The sequence below is a fragment of the Carassius carassius genome, chromosome 6 (assembly GCF_963082965.1).
Source record: "Carassius carassius chromosome 6, fCarCar2.1, whole genome shotgun sequence".
Lineage (NCBI taxonomy): Eukaryota > Metazoa > Chordata > Actinopteri > Cypriniformes > Cyprinidae > Carassius > Carassius carassius.
Window position 1 is genome coordinate 7,580,144 of NC_081760.1, and position 20,718 is coordinate 7,600,861.

Consider the following 20,718-nt stretch of genomic DNA (forward strand, 5'->3'; position numbering starts at 1 on the left):
TCTGATACAAGTAAAAAAAAAAAAAAAAAAAGAACCTACTCTGAATAACAACTAGTTCTTGATTCCCAACTGCGTGCACCTGCTTAGGACACAGTACATATAAATATAGTGTTTGCATATGCATATTGTCAGTGTCTTCCTACAAACTCGATGCCATATCACTGTATGTGTGAACAGTGTGTATGCAGGTGGGAACTGTTCATATTTGTGTTTGCACTCTATGTGTGCATGCGTTCGAATGAGTAGGTGTTCCAAAGCTAATAGAAATGATGAGGTGGCAGAGATTTATCTTTCAGATTTGATTTTCACCTCACATAGCATGACAAATCTTTATTGGATTGCATTTTGTTATCCTCTAATCTTTCCCCCCAGATTAACCTGAAAAGCTTGCATTCCTGTATTCTCATACTGTATATCGAGTTTTGCAGCATGCTTGATTTGGTGGTCAGTGGAGGATGAAGGGTAATGTAACTTCAAGCGAGTTCTGCTAACGTACACTAAAAAGGGGCATGAGACAGCGTTATTCACTGTGAACTAAGATTTGTACAGCGTGGTGCCAGAAGGAAGCCACTACAGACAAAAGCCGTCATTATGAATTTATCAGTGCTTGAGGTTATAAATGCCTTTTTCTAAGGAGTAGAATCAGTGATGCATACAGAATCGCTCACATCTACAGGTGAATAGCTGATGTAAAGCTGAGCAGGAAATGCAGATTCTGCAGAAACGCATTAAATTAATAAAAAAATTAATAAAGTAATTTGGAAACTCATGTCATTTAGTGCTTGAGTTTCATGGTTGACCCAATAAAATGTGTCTCATTAACAATTTCTCACACATGTAGACACTTCAGTTCTCAACAATGTAAAGTTAGCATGTATGATCTGAACATTCAGATGTATACTCTTTTATTTATTTTCTATTTATTCTATCAAGTACATATGTTCATGAGGTGGACAAGGTGCTCAACTCAAGTTCCACTGTTCACCATAAAAATCACCTCTCTGATGTAAACACTTTTGAGTCCATAATAACTAATCATTAAACACTAAAATGTCTGCCCCTCATCTCATTTTGCACAGAAAAAAAATTAAGCTTAATTTCAACATTTGCTCTCCCTGTCTAGTCCCATGCAAAGCTTGCTGGAAACTCTGCCCAGTTTCGGTAATGCAGGGTTACTGCCAATGAAAAATATACATTTAAAGGATTATTGGATTGAGCAAAATTCTGTTTTACAAATTTAGACAGATTAAATGTAGTAAAAATAAACTGTGACAGCATGTTCAAGAATTGTACTGTATTAACATATTTTAATGATGTAAATTGATCAAGCAGTTTTGTGTGCATGTGTGTGTCTGTGTTTGTATGTGCATATTTAATGGAATATCATTTTTTACATAATGTCAAATGTCAAGCTATCCCTTTAAACTAAAAATTATTGGATGTTCAAAATGTCCCACCCTAATTTCCTGTTTCAATATGTCAACTAAAGAATCAAAGCTGAGCTTGTCTAGTAATTTTCTGAGGTCTTTATGAGTTTTTAAGGGGTGCTATTATGCTTTTTCACTTTTTCAACTTTAGTTAGTCTGTAATGTTGCTGTTTGAGCTTAATAAAGATCTGCAAAGTTACAAAGTCCAATTCAATTCAATTTGTGATATCACAAAGCTCGACGAATGGGATGAGACCTGGTTGAGCTGCTTTAGAGAAGGCAACGAGTGTTATCACTATGTCAGAGACGTGCTAGTGTTCCCAAGACAGATGAGCTTAGAGTGGTTACAATCATCCAGGTTTAAATCGCGCTCAAATTGATTTGATTTTGATGCAATATTTAAACTGAAGTTCGCAACAGTCTGCTTTGGTAAGAGGCAGGACATTTCCCGACCAGGCGCAGCACAGACTGGCCCAGCTAACCAATCACAGCACAGACTGACCCAGCTAACCAATCACAGCACATCTCGTATTCCAGAAGGCAGGCCTTCATTTCATACATGAACTATAGAGCATCACAGTCCCGCCCACAGCCCGAGAGAGCTTTGGTGCCGGAAGTAGATTTCCCATTCATTTCTCCCATTGACTTTCAGAAAAATCCGTATCTAAAGAGTTTTAGAGCATGTGTGAGGATAACCAGCTACGGCTGAACTCTTAAGCATATAACATATCATTTTGAGTGAAAAAGTTAAGAGAAATTTCCAAAAAAAGTCAAAGGTACAAGACTATGTACATATTTTCATTTCGAGCGAAGGAACTACTCATCCCATAAACCACCGCGCCTCACTGAAGTTGACTGAAGCCACAACCGCGAACGAGCCTTTTGAGCGACTTCAAATATGACGACGGCATCGCAAACTTTTTCCTCCAGTGAATTTTATTTTATATAGTGAATGTGCAGTAATAGCAGTTCTTTCAGTATTAATCGTGTAAATCAATAGTGTTTTATATAGGTATTGTGTATTGATTTTGGAGATAATGATTGCACTGATAAGTCTACCTTGCAAAAACGCAACACAGGTTTTTATTTTATTTTATTTTTTTATTAATGATCTTCAGTCTTCACGGAGCTTTGCGGGGTTTAACCAGACGGTTACACGAGTTCCACCAATCAGATGCATCACTGTGGGATTGTGGGATTATTCAGGATTGTGGGTAATGAAGTACTTATCCAAGACATCGCGAATAAAAGGCATTTATCTCAAAACAAGGTTAGTGCCCCATGAACCTTATATGGCGCTTATATGAGCATATACTATCGCTTAGTACAGCCGTAGCTGGTTTTAAGTCTACCATGTATGGTTAAGTTTTTATGGCTTATACCCCAACTGTCAATGCAGAAATTGTATTGAATTTTTACTGCAGGCACCGGCTGTGGGCGGGACTGTGATGCTCTATTTGAGCCGTTCATGCCAGACTGGGGAGAGAGGTATTGTAATAATGTAAAATATGTGAAAAGAATGTGTTTTTCTAGTATGAAAGCCTGTTCTTGTACACCCCCAAAACAAAATCAAGACTTTGTAAAAAAGCATAATAGGACCCCTTTAATACAAAAAGTGATGCCGGCTTGCATTAAACAGTATTATTTACTTTAAACATAATTCCAGTGTGAACATATTTTCTACACACTGAGTGAGGAGTAAAAATCATTGTTTGTGGTTATTAACAAAAAAATCTGTGATTCCAGTTTGTTCTATATTTTCCATGGTTCACATTGTGTGGAAGTAAATGTTTTTACAATTTTACAACAGAACTGTCCTTACAATCAAACATAGTAATATTTAAATGAACCGCATAGACTCATTAATATGCAAAAGTATGATGATGTCAAGATTAATAAAAACATGTTTCTGGGCAACATTTTTAAAGTTGATGCATCTGTTTATTTTGCTATTTTAACTATGCATTATTAAATAGTTTCCATTTTATTGTTTGCATTTAATGTGGCTAACATTTTTTATTAGTGAGATCAGTGTTATTCAAATGGGTTTGTGAGTTGATGAAAAGCTAATAATTAAACTGAAATTAAGATTTAAATAAATAAATGTGGCTGCACAGTTAATTTAATTAAGATTAAATCATGTTAAATCTGGGTGTGATTATTAAATCAAAAAAGTATATATTCTGTTGCAGTTAATACTTTAAATGCTGCTTCTCACCAATCTCTGTGTGCACAATGTGCGCAGGGATCATTTGAACATTTGCATAATTTCCAGCATTTCTGTGGATAGAATTGGGCTTTTCACCAGTATTTCGCCAACATAAAAACTTGACATTTAGAATTTTTGAGAGTCAAGAATTAAGACATGAATATTAGCATTGCAACTTGAAGTGTGAAATAAAATAATTATTAGGTCTATAATTATCTTTTTTAATTCATATTTTACAGGACATTTGTAATTTAAACAGTAATATATTTATATGTTTTCATTTTTGTAATTATTGTCATAATAATAATAAGCCCTTTATACATGCAGTCGCATATATATCATAAATAAAACATTCAAACTGAAACATTCACTAAAGAAAATTATATGTTAGATGTAATGTGACCAATGAACATTTACCAACATCAGAGAACCATGAGCATGTGAATGTGATGCTAAATCATTGGAATGCTTACAAAATCTCAAGTAAATATTTTACATCTTAGGAGTTCAGCTGCAAAACATCTGGGAGCCCCTGGGTTAGAGTAAAGATGTGGACAGATGATTTTTTTTGTAACTAATGTTTTATTCTACAGATTCACTGAGTTACGACGGGGCAATGATGATGTTTATGCAGCTCCAGGTATCTTTGTTGCTCCCCCTCTTGGATTAGACATACACACTATTATGAATACTGTTCAGAAGACAGGCAAGGGTTTCCTATACTTTTGATGTTAGAGTGAACAAGCATTAGGGGAAATGAAGCCTGTAGCCAGGTTTGTTCTTTTGCTTCATTATTTGGTTTTCTAAAGTGAACTCCAGTGGTGCAGATACATCAAGTGAGATTGTTGCGGGAAGTGCCGTGGGGCCTAAATTGGAATCTAGCCCATGTACCATGTGCCTGTTCACAGAGCATGGGCTATTTTGCATTGCTATCACTATAGCAACCCTTGCAGCCACTTGGGAGTTCTGGAGGTGGACTGTTATACTAATGGACTGAAAATAAATCTCAAAATAAAATGTGTTTGCAAACCTCACTTACTCACTTGCTGGCTTGTAACACCGACGTATACCACAAATCATATTTCCATAATGTACTCATGGCAGATATGGCTGTCTTAATGATAGGGTTGAGTATTTTGGTCATATACAGGCACTTGAAAATGAATTAATAGTATCATGCATACAATATGCTTTTAAGTGTGATTACAGTACAGCCCTTGACTCCCAAACAGAGGTAAACAATCAGGATAAAAAAGGAAAGAATTACACTATGGTTCATGGTAAAGCATCTGAGTGTATGATGAATGGGGAGAAAAGGTTCAAACGGGGTGAAAGACAGAAAGAAGGAGAGGTGAAAGAGAGGAAATGCTCTGACTGGGTTGTGGTTCATCTTTCTGACAAGGTTCATCTTCCTCTTTGGCACACAGCTGCAAGGACGGCATGATATATATGATGTTGTTCCATTCCTGAAAGGATACATCAAATACAAAGCTCCGGTTTTGGCTAATCCCTTTGAAATGTATAAATATTGTTTTTTGGCCCTCTTTTTGTATCTACTTCTATTTGTAAAACAAAAAGAAAGAAAATTCTGTTAGTATTATCATCCGCATGTTGTTCCAAGCAATAACCAGTTAATAACAACAAAATCTGTTGTAAATACACGGTTTTAATTACGAACACTTAATTACAAAAATGACTTGCAGTTCAGTAAGGGAGTCATTTTTGACCTCAATAATAGTAAACAATTCATTGGCTGAGTCTTATTCAAAGTGATAAGAGCGGGTCTGAATCTTTTTGTTCGACTCATTATAGAGAACCAGTTCATAATTTGTGTCATTATTCGTGGATTATTTTACAAGTTTGAGAAAATAAGATTGGATGAAATGGCAAAAAAAAACTGTTTCTTTTTTACTTAAATTAGAGGAAATGATGTACAAAAATATGTGTACACGTAGGGATATATGGACAGTTAGCGAAATAACTAATAAATAAATAATATTCAACTAATAAATAAGTGATTTAATTATAAGCTTGTATTGCATAAAACTGTTACAGTTTTCATAAGGTCCTTCATAACCACTTATGCGCATCATGAAAGCAGAAAGAGCTTTACACATTCAACACATTCATAATGCAAAGGTGAATTTGTGCAGAACTGTTTTAGGGGCTGTTTGTAGGAGACTTTTTTGTCCTTTTTTCACTGAACTGAGAGAGACTGGATGCAAAAATACAGCGCACTATTAGCAAGCAAACAGACTCTTTGTGAAATTGAGTCTGTCTGTTATTTTCTGTTATCTTGCTTTAAATGCATCACTGCTAAAATACAGATATCAGTTGACCTCTGTTATTGTCTACAGTTGTTTGGACGACTATTCATTTAATCAATCATTGAAATCGTAATGTTAGCGGTAAAAGTCTGTTATAATACAAACATGTTTGGTAAACAGAAAATTCCCTTAGTCTATGCAGCAAAAAAACTTCAAGATCTAATGGGACACTTCATGTAATTTTACAGTAAAATACTGTTAAAATTAACATTTTTTTTTGCAAAAAATAACTAATCACCTTTTAATTTATGGTGAAAAACTAAATTTACATTTCCAGAATTCTCTGTCTGACAGCTCACATTTGATGGGTTTTCATTGAAATAATTATGTTTATTCTTAGTTTTTTTCTGATCACTTATGTCCTTTAGGGCCCTATGTTACATTGCATGTGGTTAAATTAATGTTTATTGCATTATTTTATTGTCATATGTGTTACCTTGCTGGTCTTTTGTGTTTTTTTTTTTTTTTTTTGTATAATACCATGCCTCTTCTACACATTAGTATTTACCGTTACAAACTTTGATTCTTCATGCGGTTTCCTCTTTACCACCTGTTTTTAAGGTGGTTGTCAATAAAAGTAAAAGTCATTTTTTTTGTGTATTACAAAAAAAAAATAAAAAAAAAAAAATAGTGTATTAATATTATTTCAGTTTTTTTTTGTGCTAATATAATTATTTTACGTCAAAGTTCTGGAAAAGCAAAAATGACTGACTAGCCGAAAGTCACAGTTTGTTCTCCATTTATCTCATGGTTGATACAGCAAACAGCTGGGATATTAGAGAGCTCATTTGTGGTTTTTCGTTCCTACGAGGAGAGCTGGCTGCACACTCATCAAGTCATCTGTATTCTGCTGCTCCGCTGTGTAGTTTACATGCTGTGTGGGTTGGTGGATTGCCATACAGACTCTCAAAAGCTTGTGCAGGTGTTTTTCACACTTTTGTTCTTGTCCCCTCTTTCTCAGGTTCCATCATTAATGATGGACACCCAGTTTTCAGAGTTCACACCTGACATCACTCCCATCATGCTCGCCGCCCACACAAACAACTATGAGATCATCAAACTCTTGGTCCAACGCAAAGTCACCATTCCTCGGCCGCACCAGATACGCTGTGATTGTGTGGAGTGTGTGTCCAGCTCTGAGGTGGACAGCTTGCGTCACTCTCGGTCCCGTCTCAACATCTATAAAGCACTAGCCAGCCCCTCTCTCATTGCCCTCTCCAGCGAAGATCCCATCCTAACCGCCTTCAGACTGGGCTGGGAACTGAAAGAGCTCAGCAAAGTGGAGAATGAGTTTCGACAAGAGTATGAGGAGCTTTCTCAGCAGTGTAAGCTTTTTGCTAAAGACCTGCTGGACCAGGCACGTAGTTCCCGTGAGCTGGAGACCATCCTCAATCACCGTGATGACCAGAGCGAGGAGTTGGACCCGCGAGAGTGCCGAGACTTGGCCAAACTCAAGCTGGCCATTAAATATCACCAGAAAGAGGTGAGGATACTTCTAGTACCTACTTGAAAACTGGTTGCTGGTCAGCTACTGTTACTCAGTATAACGTTGGACATACAATATACAAATACACCATGAAAAGTACTTCTTGTACTTTATACATTTGTAATTTCTGTGGTATAAACATGCAGTATCAATGCATCAGATTTGCATCACCAACCCAAAATTTAGCTTGAGCTGCCGAAAAATGCTCAGTGTAGGGTACAGAGAGGAAGTTGATGTAGGAATTTATTTGTGTTGCAGAAATCCAATTACTTTTTTTTTTTGCAGTTTAATAACATTCTGCAGACCCTTGGTATATTTAAGAATGTATTGTTTCTTACCTAAGGCAATTGGGAAAGTGCCTTTCTAGCTTTCTCTCTGAACTTTCTGATCCAAAGGGGGATACAATGTTTGCTGAAGACCAGAGGCTTGACGAGATTAGGAAGACAGGAGATAGAGACAGTGAGAAAGAAGCTTTAGGCAGACGAAAGACAGTTGCTCTGTTCCAAAACCTTGTGAGCTGCCACATTGTGTATTGCTTATAGGCAGCTAGCTTTGGATTTAGCATCCAAATAGTCTTGGAATGGTTTTACTCTCTATCAATGCTTCAAATAAATAGTACTTTGCAACTGACTTCAAATGACATGGTATTCTAGTAAGCATAAAAACATCACAAACAAATATTAGGTTAAATAATCAATTTTTATTTTATACTGAACCGTTTTTAAAGATACTTCTCTGAGTACTGAGTGAAATAAAGTATATAGTTATTTACAGTATAATCTAAATTTCTCTTCTCCTCATCTGCCATCCTGGATTATCTTTGCTTTGAACTTGTTGCAGTGCATTATGGAATGCATTCTCCAAAAAGATACACGATGCTCCCTTAGAATATGGCCAAAAGAAAGCAACATAATTAGGTTTTAAAGCCTAACCTTCTGGAACAGCTTTCGTACTGGAAGTACTCCAGTGATGCCTTAAAATGCTACTTCTGTAGACAGATCACTAGGTTTTGGAAAAAAAACATGGTCGTAGAATATTTGCAGCATTTTGGTGAGTCAGGCGGGTGCGGGGTGGGGTTTTTTGTTCTGTAGCTGTGCATATGCAGCAAAGAAAGTATTGTAGTGCTGTGTTTGAGAGAATCTTAAGTAGCTTATATACTGTATTTTACATCTAGCATTTGAATTGAATTTCTTTCAACATTTTGATTATTTTGCTGCTGCTGGTCATCATAATATGATAGTTTAAAGCCAGAACAGTATCAGTATACAAATATGTATTTATTTTAGCCATTCTGTGTGTAATAAGTGTGATAATTCTCAGTTTATTTTGCCGTATTGACTGGTTTGCTGTATTACTGTTACTTGACATGCTCCTAAAACCTAAAACACCAATGAGCTCTAAAGTTTTTTTAAACATTTTAAATCCATTAAATATATAATATTTTCAACTTTATATTCATCAAAGAATTCAGAAGAATCTAGCAATACAACTTTAGCTTTGATAATAATAAGAAATGTTTCTTGACCATATCAGTATATAAGAATGATTTCTGAAGGATCATGTGACTCAGAGGTGGAAAGTAACGAATTACATTTACTCGCGTTACTGTAATTGAGTAGCTTTTTTGTGTACTTCTACTTTTTAAAGTATTTTTTTTAATCTGTAATTTTACTTTTACTTAAGTATATTTTGTTTGAAGTATTGTACTTCGCTACATTTTAAAACACATTAATTACTGAGTAAAAAAAAAAAATCGCTCCCTGGAAGCTATGTCAGTAAATAATGGGCAGGAGGGCAAACTGGCGCTAAAATCACAAGAAAGATGCAGACGGACAAAACAGGCGTTAGTGGTGGTGCAGACACCGCTGAAAACGAAACCCCGTCATATTCTGAAGTTGAACTCAAGGAAATGAAGTGAACCCCTGGCCATATGTATGCTCTATTATGCTGTGCTTGCCTAGGGAGACCAAACTAGCAGTTTATAAAATCTCGACAAGACATCAACCACACGTAAGCATATAGAGGTGAGCTAAATAATTGCGTCATTGCATTGGTGGTTAAAATGATGCTTTGACATTTTAGCAAGAGGTTTTGCACAAATTAGCCAAAAAGACTGGTGCGGAGTGTGCGATATATATTGTCTGCGATAATATCATAATTGTTGTTTTAATGATGTACGCGCACATTTAGAGTGTTCTTTCACTGTGTGATTCAGTCTGTTGAAATGCATTTAGAATGAAATCAATCAAAATCATTTAGAATCAAAATCACACAAAGAATGCTGTCTTGTCCTCTAAAAATCATAATCACACACACACACACACACACACACACACACACACACACACACACATATATATATATATATATATATATATATATATATATATATATAGTTAGATCAGTGGGGATTTCTTTAAGACTGTAAGGGAAGCTCAGCTTCCCCTCTATTGTAAAAAAAAAAAAACCCAACGGTCAAATATGTACTATTGTGTATTATGTATTGTGTTAATCAGCTACATGTCGGCTGACTCGATTTTCTTCTCATACATTCCCGTAGCGTCACAGTGCATTTCCCTGTTGAAGCCGAGCGTCCATTGACTTCGATGGGGCTGCTTTGAACAGTTTTTTTCAGTGCTCCGAAGCTAGACGGTCATTGGATAAATGCTGCGATTATGTCCCGCCCACGGACGCTCAGCGTCTCTGGAGGTGAATGAAGACTGGGCTTTCACGTGATGATTGGAGGATCTGTCGATCTCCTTTTGACTGACAGCGGTCTGCACCATAAGAAGTCGGTGAAGCTGTTTCACGCTCAGTCCCATGATCGCGGATTTCTCAAGTGTATTCGAAAGACAAACTGCGGCAATATTTCTTGATATTTGTAAAATGCAGAACCACCACAAAATTAAATTGGTAACTAAGACAGATTGAAAATCTGCGCGCGCGCACACACACACACACACACACACTATAGCCATCTAGTGGTTAAAGTGATTTATTACAATTTTTTAACTGAATTTCCCCAAAAATGGGCAAAAATCTTACATTAAACCTTATAAAATTATCCATGGTATCCCCATGTATGAAAGTTAGAAATCTGGGTCTTTTATGAAGTGAATTTTACCTGAAATGCTTTTTTCTTTTTTTGTAAAAAAAAAAAGCCTATTTAAATAAACATTTATTTATTTATAGAAATGTAAAAGATTTAAATCCTCCAAAAACTGTACAAAGTTTAGTAAAAACATAAATGAACAGAGTAAAATTATATTTGTAAAAAATTTAAATATTTTACTATTACAAAATGAAATGTTATTGTCTGGGGTCAAAAAGACCCCGAGTGTCACTACAAATGAAGACCATCAGAGGGTTATAATGTAGGCCGAAAATGAGCTTCCCCTCTTTGAAAGACCAGCAGCCGCCACTGATATATATATATATATATATATATATATATATATATATATATATATATATATTTTTTTTTTTTTTTTTTTACAACAGGACAGTAAACTAAGAGACTTGCGTTTTAGACACCATATTGCCATTGTTTTTGCTCTATTTCTACAACAAAAATTTATTCCAAACACAGCCACCAAAGCAAAATTTTGCATCTCTTAGCAACATGACAGTGTTTCGTTTCTGAATGAATCAACCGTTTAAATGATTTGGTTCAATCGCAATGACTCACTTATTAACAGTGACTTGCTGACACATACTGGCCATTTTAATTTCACATTTAAAGTATCTTTTGATTTTTTTTTTTTTATAATTAAGTTTTTATAATTTCAAATGAGTATTCAACATTTTATGTCTGGCATATCAAAACATTATTCATGCATTTGTAACTGCAGGTTAAATGCATTCTTGTCCTGCACTAAACAGTGTAATACATCTAAATGCCACGTCCGATGAAGCTTTTGCATTTCCTCTGTATTGAAAAGATGAGTTTGTTGATACTGATTTGCCAGATAACAGCCCAAATGTTTTATTATTCTAAATAACTGATTCCTTTAATTAAAAACAACTAGTTTGAGATTAATAGACCTATCCCAGGGGTGTCAAACTCAGTTCCTGGATGGCCATAGCCCTGCAGAGTTTAGTTCTAACCCTGCTCCAGCACACATATCATGTAGTTTTCAAATAAACCTAAATGATTAGATTAGCTGGATCAGGTGTGTTTAATTAGGGTTAAATCTAAACTGTGCAGGACTGTGGCCCTCCAGGAACTGAGTTTGACACCCTTGGTCTGTCCCATTTTTGACTCCCTCCCACTGTTAAAATGTAACTAAGTAATTTTTACTCTGAGTAAATTTTAAATGAGCTACTTTTTACTTTTACTTGAGTGGATTTTTTAGACTGGTACTTTTACTTGTACTTAAGTAAAATTTCATTAATGTAATGGTACTTTTACTTGAGTAGAATATTTTTGTACTCTTTCCACCTCTGATGTGACTGAAGACTGGAGTAATGATGTTAAAAATTCAGCTTTGCATCACAGCAATAAAATATATATTTATAAATACATTAAAATACAAAGCGATTATGTCTAAAAGCCTATTTGTTCAGCGCTGAAGTTTTCTAAGCGCGTGAACGCTCCATCACGTGAACTGCGCCTGAAAAGAAAACTGTAGCGCGCTGCTCAGTTGTTCGCGCTCAGGAAGGATGAGAGAAGACTCTGAGACCCTTTTCTTTACTTTCGTGTGCGTTTTATGAAAAGCAAGTAAGTTTTTACTACTGTTGCATGTTTGTACTGCATTGTGATGAATGTTTTGAAATTCATGTATGTTCATGCGAACTAGTTTTATTTGTTGAACTGCGTGACTAATTAGTGTAGTCATGATGCCAGAGCGTGATATAATATGCGACATGTTTCCTGTGTGCAATAATTAGCCCTCTATATGTCGATTTAGACTTTATTTGTGTTAGTTATTTAGAGATATGCTTCTGTGTTTGAGTGCAGTGCATTTACTGTTTATTTGGTGCTACCTGCATCGAGTGTTCTAGTGATACAGTGTCAGGCTGCATAGTCAATTAAAGGTGCAGCGGTATAGATATTAAAGGGCATAATAGTGACATATTTTGTTGCACTGTATTAACGTAAATTATTATTTATGTACTGTACTGTTGTGAATGATGACAATGAGCATAGTATAGTATTCCTTTATTTGTTTATTAATCAGTTATTATTACCATTGCATTATTTCTTTTTCTTTCTCTCTGTTTAGATCACATACACACTTATACGCACTTGTATATTGGCATCCTGATCTTGAAAATAAAGCTGATAAAGGATTCTCTGGCCGGAATCTTTCTGTAGTGCTCCCATCCTAAAACGAACCACTAGTCCATACTTTACATTGGTCCTTCGAGCCGGATATATGGTTCCACCGACACTATGGAGTCAGCAACTGATGGTCAGCAACAGGAGTCATCGGACCGACCCAAGAGAGACCCTCGTCCACCTGCACATTTGGCCCAGTACGAAGTCAATTTTCTGCCCTATCAACAGCCTGTGGTCCAAGCCTCTTCTACCCCTGTAGGACAACCAGACCAGGCTCAGTCAACCAGAGTTAGGAGTTTGACAAGTTACCGGTCAGCTGCATATTCACGACGGTCCTCTCAGTTATCTTACGGACTCCATCTGTTTCGAAGTACGTCTGATATACAAGAAGCTGCTTTAGAGGAGGAGATCAAAGGATTGGAGCTAGCTGACCTACAACAGGAAATAGAAGGGGAAAGGAAAGCTGACTTAGAAGCGGCAGCATTGGATGCACAAGCCAGAGAAGGACAGCGGCTGCAAGAGGAAGCACATCTGGCTAAAGAGAGAATAGCTAGAGAGATGGGAAGACGCAGGCGCTTAAAGAAACTCGAGAAGGAGGTACACATTGCCAGTCTTGTAAAGACCTACCTGACAGGGACGAACGATGATTCCTTGTCTACGTCGTCAGCTCCTGCTACATTCTCCAAGCTACCTCTGCCATCACAATTGGTTCAACAGCCACCTCGGGTGCAATTAATCCCCAAGCCGCATCCACCTGTGCATTAGCCAAATCCAGAGCCAGTTCAGATAACACCTCTCTCCACTGTTCTTACTCCAATATTAGCACCACCTGCTAATCCCGTCACAAGTGCCCAGATCAGTTTTCCTGTCAGCGCAGCACCGATTGCAGTACCAGTCTCTGGACTTCCATCTGTACCTGTCTCATTCGTTCCCGTCCTGTCCACGGTACAGGCAGGTGGAGCGTCACCGATGGCAAGGTCTTCTGTCACAACTAGTCTACCGTCTCAGTACCTAGGGGCTCCAGCTACCAGTACAAGCTTCACAATGCCACCACGAGCAGTTACAGTGGCACCGCCACCTCCTGCAGTGCAGTATACTCACCGCAGTAGACCAACTACAACACCAGTTCAGACGGCATCACCCTTGACCTACCCGGGTATGGAAACCCTGATTGCTACATCTTACGGCATTCCCAAACCAACACTTCCCTCCTTCGAGAGCGGCAAAGAAAGTGATTTCGCACTTTTGAAGATGGCGCTCGACAACTTGATGAATAGTCACCCTCATCTCAGCGAGCACTATAAATATCAAGTTCTCCTGAGTCAGCTCAAGCTTCAGAGTGCTCTGCAGTTGGCTAAATCATACATGTATGACCCCGCACCGTATACAGCTGCAATGGGAGCTCTGCAAGACAAATATGGCCAGCCAAGACAAATGGTTCAAAGTGAACCAGCGGCAATACTCAACTCCACAGCCATTAAGTCAGGAGACGCAGAGGCATTCGACTCCTTCGCTCTCTCAGTCCAGTCGCTGGTCAGTATGCTGCGCACTTTAGAGGGACCAGTTGGATACGAGCTCAGGTGTGGTTCCCATGTTGACCGTCTCTTAAGCAAAATGTCTCCTTCCCACAGAGATGGATTTGTGGAATATTGTCTCATTCACGGCATCCTGCAGCCAGGTTCAGAGCTCACCTACTCCCTGCCCGACCTCGCTGCGTGGCTGCAGATGAAGGCTCAAGCCAAGCGTCTTGCCAGTCGAGCTACTCTTCTCTACAATTCTACAGGGCCTACCCTTCCAAAGAGAGATCAACGTAGTTCAAAGCCCAAAGATAAAATAACGTCAGTCTTCCTCTGCTCTGGTGAGACAGCCAGCAAGGAGACCTTTCATGCGTCCCAAGCTTTCAAACTCAGCCCTTATTGTCCGTTCTGCAACAATAAGGAGCACTACCTTAACTCATGCCCCGACTTTAAGAAAATGTCTACTGCTGAGATTAAGAAGTGGATCCAGGAAGGTGACAGATGTTGGAAATGCGGCCGCGGCCACAAAGCTACAGCCTGCACGCTTAAACGCCCCTGTGAGATTTGCAAAGAAAAACACCTTACAGTCCTCCATGACACCATTCAAGAGTCATCCCAGAAAGTGCTGATGGTCAGGAATCCGAAGCCCATTGTCTACTTTGAGCAGCCCAGAAGCCCTCAGAGAGTGTTGCTGAAGGTTGTCAAAGTGCTCCTTCATCATGGAGATTGCACTCTTGAGACATTTGCAGTGCTCGATGATGGTTCGGAGAGAACGATTATCCTCCCACAAGCTGTAGAGCAACTACAACTCTCTCAGCATCTAGAGACGCTTCATCTGAGGACAGTTCAGCAAGAGGTGAAAGAACTGAAAGGTTCCTCTGTTAGCTTTCATGTATCCCCCATCTTCAAGCCAAAAAAGAAGTTTTGGATTCAACATGCGTTCACTGCAAGCAGTCTGAGTTTATCTGAACACACATACCCTGTAGCAGCTCTCCAGAAGCGCTATGAGCATCTCAAAGGACTTCCTTTGACGCCTATCCACAGAGCCCAACCTCTGCTCCTCATCGGTTCTGATATGCCTCAGCTTCTTACTCCTACACAGCCAGTCAGAGCAGGTCCATCTGGCGGTCCTATAGCCATTTGCACAAGGCTAGGCTGGTCCTTGCAAGGTCCTTCTGACATCATACCAGTCTCTTCTCACCAGTCTTCCTGTCTGCACATCGCCACCGAGTCTTCATATACTGAACTCCTCAGGAATGTGGAAAGTCTTTGGCACATTGACACAGTCCCCTATGTCAGTGAGAAGACTGCAACGCGTTCCAAGCAAGACCAACAGGCAGTCATCCTCTTACAGACAGCCTCCGAACGTGTATCTGTGGATGGTACCAGGCGCTACGCTACTCCACTGTTGCGTCGTCCGCCAGTCATCCACCTTTGTGCACAGCAAGATGCCGTGATGCCTAACCTACGCAGCACTGAGCGCCGGTTGGCCAAGGATAACGTTCGAGCAGCCTCATACTGCAAGGAGATGCATAAACTTATTCAGTCTGGTTATGTCGCGGAAATCTCTACAGGAGAGGCAGCAAATTCCACAGAGTCGTGGTATGTACCTCATCATATGGTGCACCACAATGGAAAGGACAGAGTAGTATTTAACTGTTCCTTCTCCTTTAATGGCCTGTCCCTGAATGACCAACTCTTGCCAGGACCAACGCTTGGTCCGACCATGATTGGAGTCCTGATGCGGTTTCGAATTCATGCTGTGGCCATCAGCAGAGATATTAAGTCGATGTTCCACCAGATCCGCTTGTTGTCCAGTGATAAACCACTCCTACGATTCCTGTGGCGTGACATGCAGAGGACATCTGAACCACGCATATTCCAATGGGAGGTGTTACCATTCGGAACAACGTGCAGCCCCTGTTGTGCAGTCTTTGCCCTGCAGCAGCACGTCAGAGACCATGAACCACCAGACTCTCCTCTCATGCACATGATCGAGCACTCGTTCTATGTCGACAATTGCCTCCACAGTGTGAGTAAAGCTGAGTATGCCAAGGTTCTAGTCGATGATCTGCGACCATATCTGAACAAGGGAGGTTTCGAGATCCGGCAATGGGCTAGTAACATGACTGAAGTTGTAGCCCATCTACCTCCTGAGGCGCAGTCGGCTAGCAGTGAGCTATGGCTATCCAAGGCCAGTGACCACCTCCAAGAGCCCACGCTTGGACTCTGCTGGAACTGTCTGAATGACACCCTGAGTTACAAACATCGCCATACTGAATCTTCAGACGCTACTCTTCGTAACGTCTACAGTGTCCTTGCCAAGCTTTACGACCCATTGGGCTACATTGTGCCATTCACAACAAGATGTAAAGTGCTGGTTCAGGACATGTGGAAGGCCAACATTGGCTGGGATGACAAGATCCAACCTGCTGACCTTCTGGAGAAATGGTTGAATTGGGTGCAGGAAATTCCCACTTTGCAACATCTCAAGCTGCCTCGTCCCTATGCACCAGCCACCGCCGATACTGCCAGCGCAACCCGTCACATCCACATTTTCTGTGATGCCTCGGAGCGCGCCTATGGGTCAGTAGCCTACATGCAGACGACAGATGACAGTCAACGAGTCTATGTCACCTTCGTGTTTGCCAGATCGAGAGTTGCGCCCCGTAAGCAGATGTCTATTCCGCGTCTTGAGCTCAATGCCGCACTTACAGGTGCACAGCTGGCTAGAGTGATCGAGACAGAGCTTGCAGTACCCCCTGAGCACATCACTCTTTGGTCAGACTCCACAACTGTACTGCATTGGATCAAATCAGAATCCTGCCATTACAAAGTGTTCGTTGGAACACGCGCCGCAGAAATCCAGAACCTGACCAAACCTGTTCAATGGCGGTATGTCGATACTCTAAGCAATCCAGCTGATGATATAACCCACGGACTCACTCTGCAAGAAATGGTACAGGATCATCACTGGAACAAAGGTCCACATTTCCTCCATTTGTCTGAGAGGGAGTGGCCCAACATGCCTTCATCTGAGGTAGAACCAGACACCACAGAGTTAAGGAAATCTGCCTTCATGGGAACTATGTCCAGCATCTTGCCAACACAACTTCCAGACCCCAGTAAGTTCTCCAACTGGAAAGAGCTTCTTAAGGAAACTGCTAGTTCCCTTTACGGGGCGGCTGATGCAAATACTACAGTACACTTTCCCGCTGCCGATTTTCTGCAAGCAGAGAAGCTGATGTTACAAAGGGCTCAAGAGGACTGCTTTGCTGAAGAATTGAGAGCTCTCAAAGCTGGACGTACTCTTCCTTCAGACAGTCGTATCGCATCTCTGTCACCAGAATATGAAGGAGCCACGGAGCTACTCAGAGTCGGTGGCAGGTTAAGGCATGCTGAAGGACTAGACCTGGATACTATCCATCCAGTTATCCTGGACACAAGCCATCTCGTGACAAAGCTTATCGTCAAGGATTTTGATGAGTCACTACTGCACCCTGGGCCAGAACGAGTTCTTGCCGAGATCAGACGCAGATTTTGGATTATCCGTGGTAGAGAGGCAATTCGAAAGCATCAACAATCATCACGCACTGAAAAAAGGTGGGGCATTGTATACAAATGCATGACAACTCGATCTGTGCATCTGGATCTATTAGAAAGCCTTGATACCGATGCTTTCCTGCTGTCACTGAGAAGATTCATCTCTCGACGTGGCAGACCGTTCGAACTCCTCATGGACAATGGTACCAACTTTGTCGGTGGAGAGAGAGAGCTACGTGAATCAGTTGCTGCCATGGCACCTCAGTGGAGAGAGCAACTTGCTGAAGAGCAGATATCCTTCCGATTCAATGGGAGAGGGAAGTGAAATCCATCAAGACTGCACTTCGCGTTGTCCTTAAAGACCAGACTGTTCCTGAACCTGTCCTGATGACATTCCTAGTGGAAGTCGAGGGCATAATGAATGCGAAACCCTTAGGCTACTTGTCATCAGATGCCTCTGATCCAGACCCGGTCACGCCTAACTTCCTCCTCATGGGCCGTCATGACTCGTCGCTTCCTCAAGCAGTTTACGATCCCAGTGAACTCGGGAGAAGACGTTGGAGGCATAGCCAAGCCATCGCCGATCGCTTCTGGTCATCCTTCATCAGTCACTACCTACCAGGGCTACAAGAGCGCAGTAAGTGGAGGAAAGACGGTAAGGCACTCTCCATAGGCGATGTTGTTTTAATTGTGGATTCCCAACTCCCCCGAGCGTCATGGCCCGTAGGACGGATTACCCATACTCATCCAGGAACAGATGGACGCGTACGGACTATCAGTGTTCAAGTGAAGGACCGCACCTACATTCGTCCAGTCGCCCGGCTCATCCTGCTCCCAGCTCTGGAGGACAAGGACGAGGAGGAGACCACCAAATAGACTTTCTCCTACTCTTTCAACTGCCATGCGGACAGTTGGGGGCGGCCTTGTCTGAAAGCCTATTTGTTCAGCGCTGAAGTTTTCTAAGCGCGTGAACGCTCCATCACATGAACTGCGCCTGAAAAGAAAACTGTAGCGCGCTGCTCAGTTGTTCGCGCTCAGGAAGGATGAGAGAAGACTCTGAGATCCTTTTCTTTACTTTCGTGTGCGTTTTATGAAAAGCAAGTAAGTTTTTACCACTGTTGCATGTTTGTACTGCATTGGTATGAATGTTTTGAAATTCATGTATGTTCATGCGAACTAGTTTTATTTGTTGAACTGCGTGACTAATTAGTGTAGTCATGATGCCAGAGCGTGATATAATATGCGACATGTTTCCTGTGTGCAATAATTAGCCCTCTATATGTCGATTTAGACTTTATTTGTGTTAGTTATTTAGAGATATGCTTCTGTGTTTGAGTGCAGTACATTTACTGTTTATTTGGTGCTACCTGCATCGAGTGTTCTAGTGATACAGTGTCAGGCTGCATAGCCAATTAAAGGTGCAGCGGTATAGATATTAAAGGGCATAATCGTGACATATTTTGTTGCACTGTATTAACGTAAATTATTATTTATGTACTGTACTGTTGTGAATGATGACAATGAGCATAGTATAGTATTCCTTTATTTGTTTATTAATCAGTTATTATTACCATTGCATTATTTCTTTTTCTTTCTCTCTGTTTAGACCACATACACACTTATACGCACTTGTATATTGGCATCCTGATCTTGAAAATAAAGCTGATAAAGGATTCTCTGGCCGGAATCTTTCTGTAGTGCTCCCATCCTAAAACGAACCACTAGTCCATATTTTACAGATTATTTGAATTTGTTAGAATATTTCACAATATTACTGTTTAAGCTGTATTTTTGATCAAATTAATGCAGCTTTTGTGAGCATAAGAGACTCAAAAAAAGAGACATAAAAAAATCTAACCCCAAACGTTTGAATGATAGTGTACAAGTTGCAACATGTACATTATTCAGTAAAAAAAACCAGCATAGTGGTTACAATGGGACTAAAGTCAAAAAGAAACATGCAAGGTTAGTCTAATAGTTAAAGGTTATAAAGGTTTTCAATCAAATAATGTGAAAAGTATCGGCCATTCTTCCAAAACAAGGATAAGAATATTTTGATGGTGCAAGGGAAACCACCTTGAGTTACTTTTTCTTGATTTACATACTTCCACGTACAGTAAATACATTTTAAAGTTGTCTTTGGCTTTCCAGGGAGATTTCAGTGATCTTTTTCATTCTGAAACCCAAACTGTCTTGTTGCAGACCTGAAACATGCTGCAAACTGAGGATTTGAGAGTCTGGTGTCAATATGTCTCATTTCTCATCCTGTCAGTCAGATGTGATACTGGCTCTGACCTGCGAGACTGCTGCTCCAATTAGCACTAAAATGCTGCTTTGAATATTGATCACAATGCTTTACGCACACACACACACACACACACACACACACACACACACACACACACACACACAGGGAAAATGGTCAAAACAGATGTGGGGCTCTGAGCCAAGCGATGCTATACAACTGAAAAAGAGAGATGACGACTATTATGAGCCCATTTAGTGTGCCATTATATTTGTAGTGATTAAAGATTTAATATTGAGAAAAGGTTACCAGCATTGTACTCAAGATATCATTCAGTAATTTTCTTCATTTTAATATGAGAATTAAATGAGTCAGAATATGATGCAATACAAACTGGGTTGAAAGGGCAAGGAGAGTGCAGATAATCAAATACATTTGGAATAAAGCCACACAGGCTTGCCTGAAACATTACTCAGGGGTATTCTAGTGACAGATAATGCAGCTTATGGATTTCATTAAATGTTTAGAGGTCTCAGAAATAGCCTTTGTGTTGCTTAAAGCTGTCTTCAAATGGGACCATACTGGTTCATACCAGTTCTTTTGTTATTATTTACTTAGTGTACAGTCTTGCACACAAACAGCAGCAAGACATCTGCTTGGTTTGTGGATTTTTCATCTAAAAT

The 20,718-nt window shown here is 39.8% G+C and overlaps 1 protein-coding gene across 1 annotated transcript in view; it reads left to right on the forward strand.

The window, feature by feature from the left end:
* The window catches only part of LOC132142312 (short transient receptor potential channel 5-like), a 106,182-nt gene that overhangs the window by 31,967 nt on the left and 53,497 nt on the right, over positions 1-20,718 (forward strand). The window contains exon 3 of the mRNA XM_059552099.1: positions 6,925-7,446. Coding sequence (XP_059408082.1) covers positions 6,925-7,446 — 522 coding nt within the window. The remainder of the gene's footprint in view (positions 1-6,924; positions 7,447-20,718) is intronic.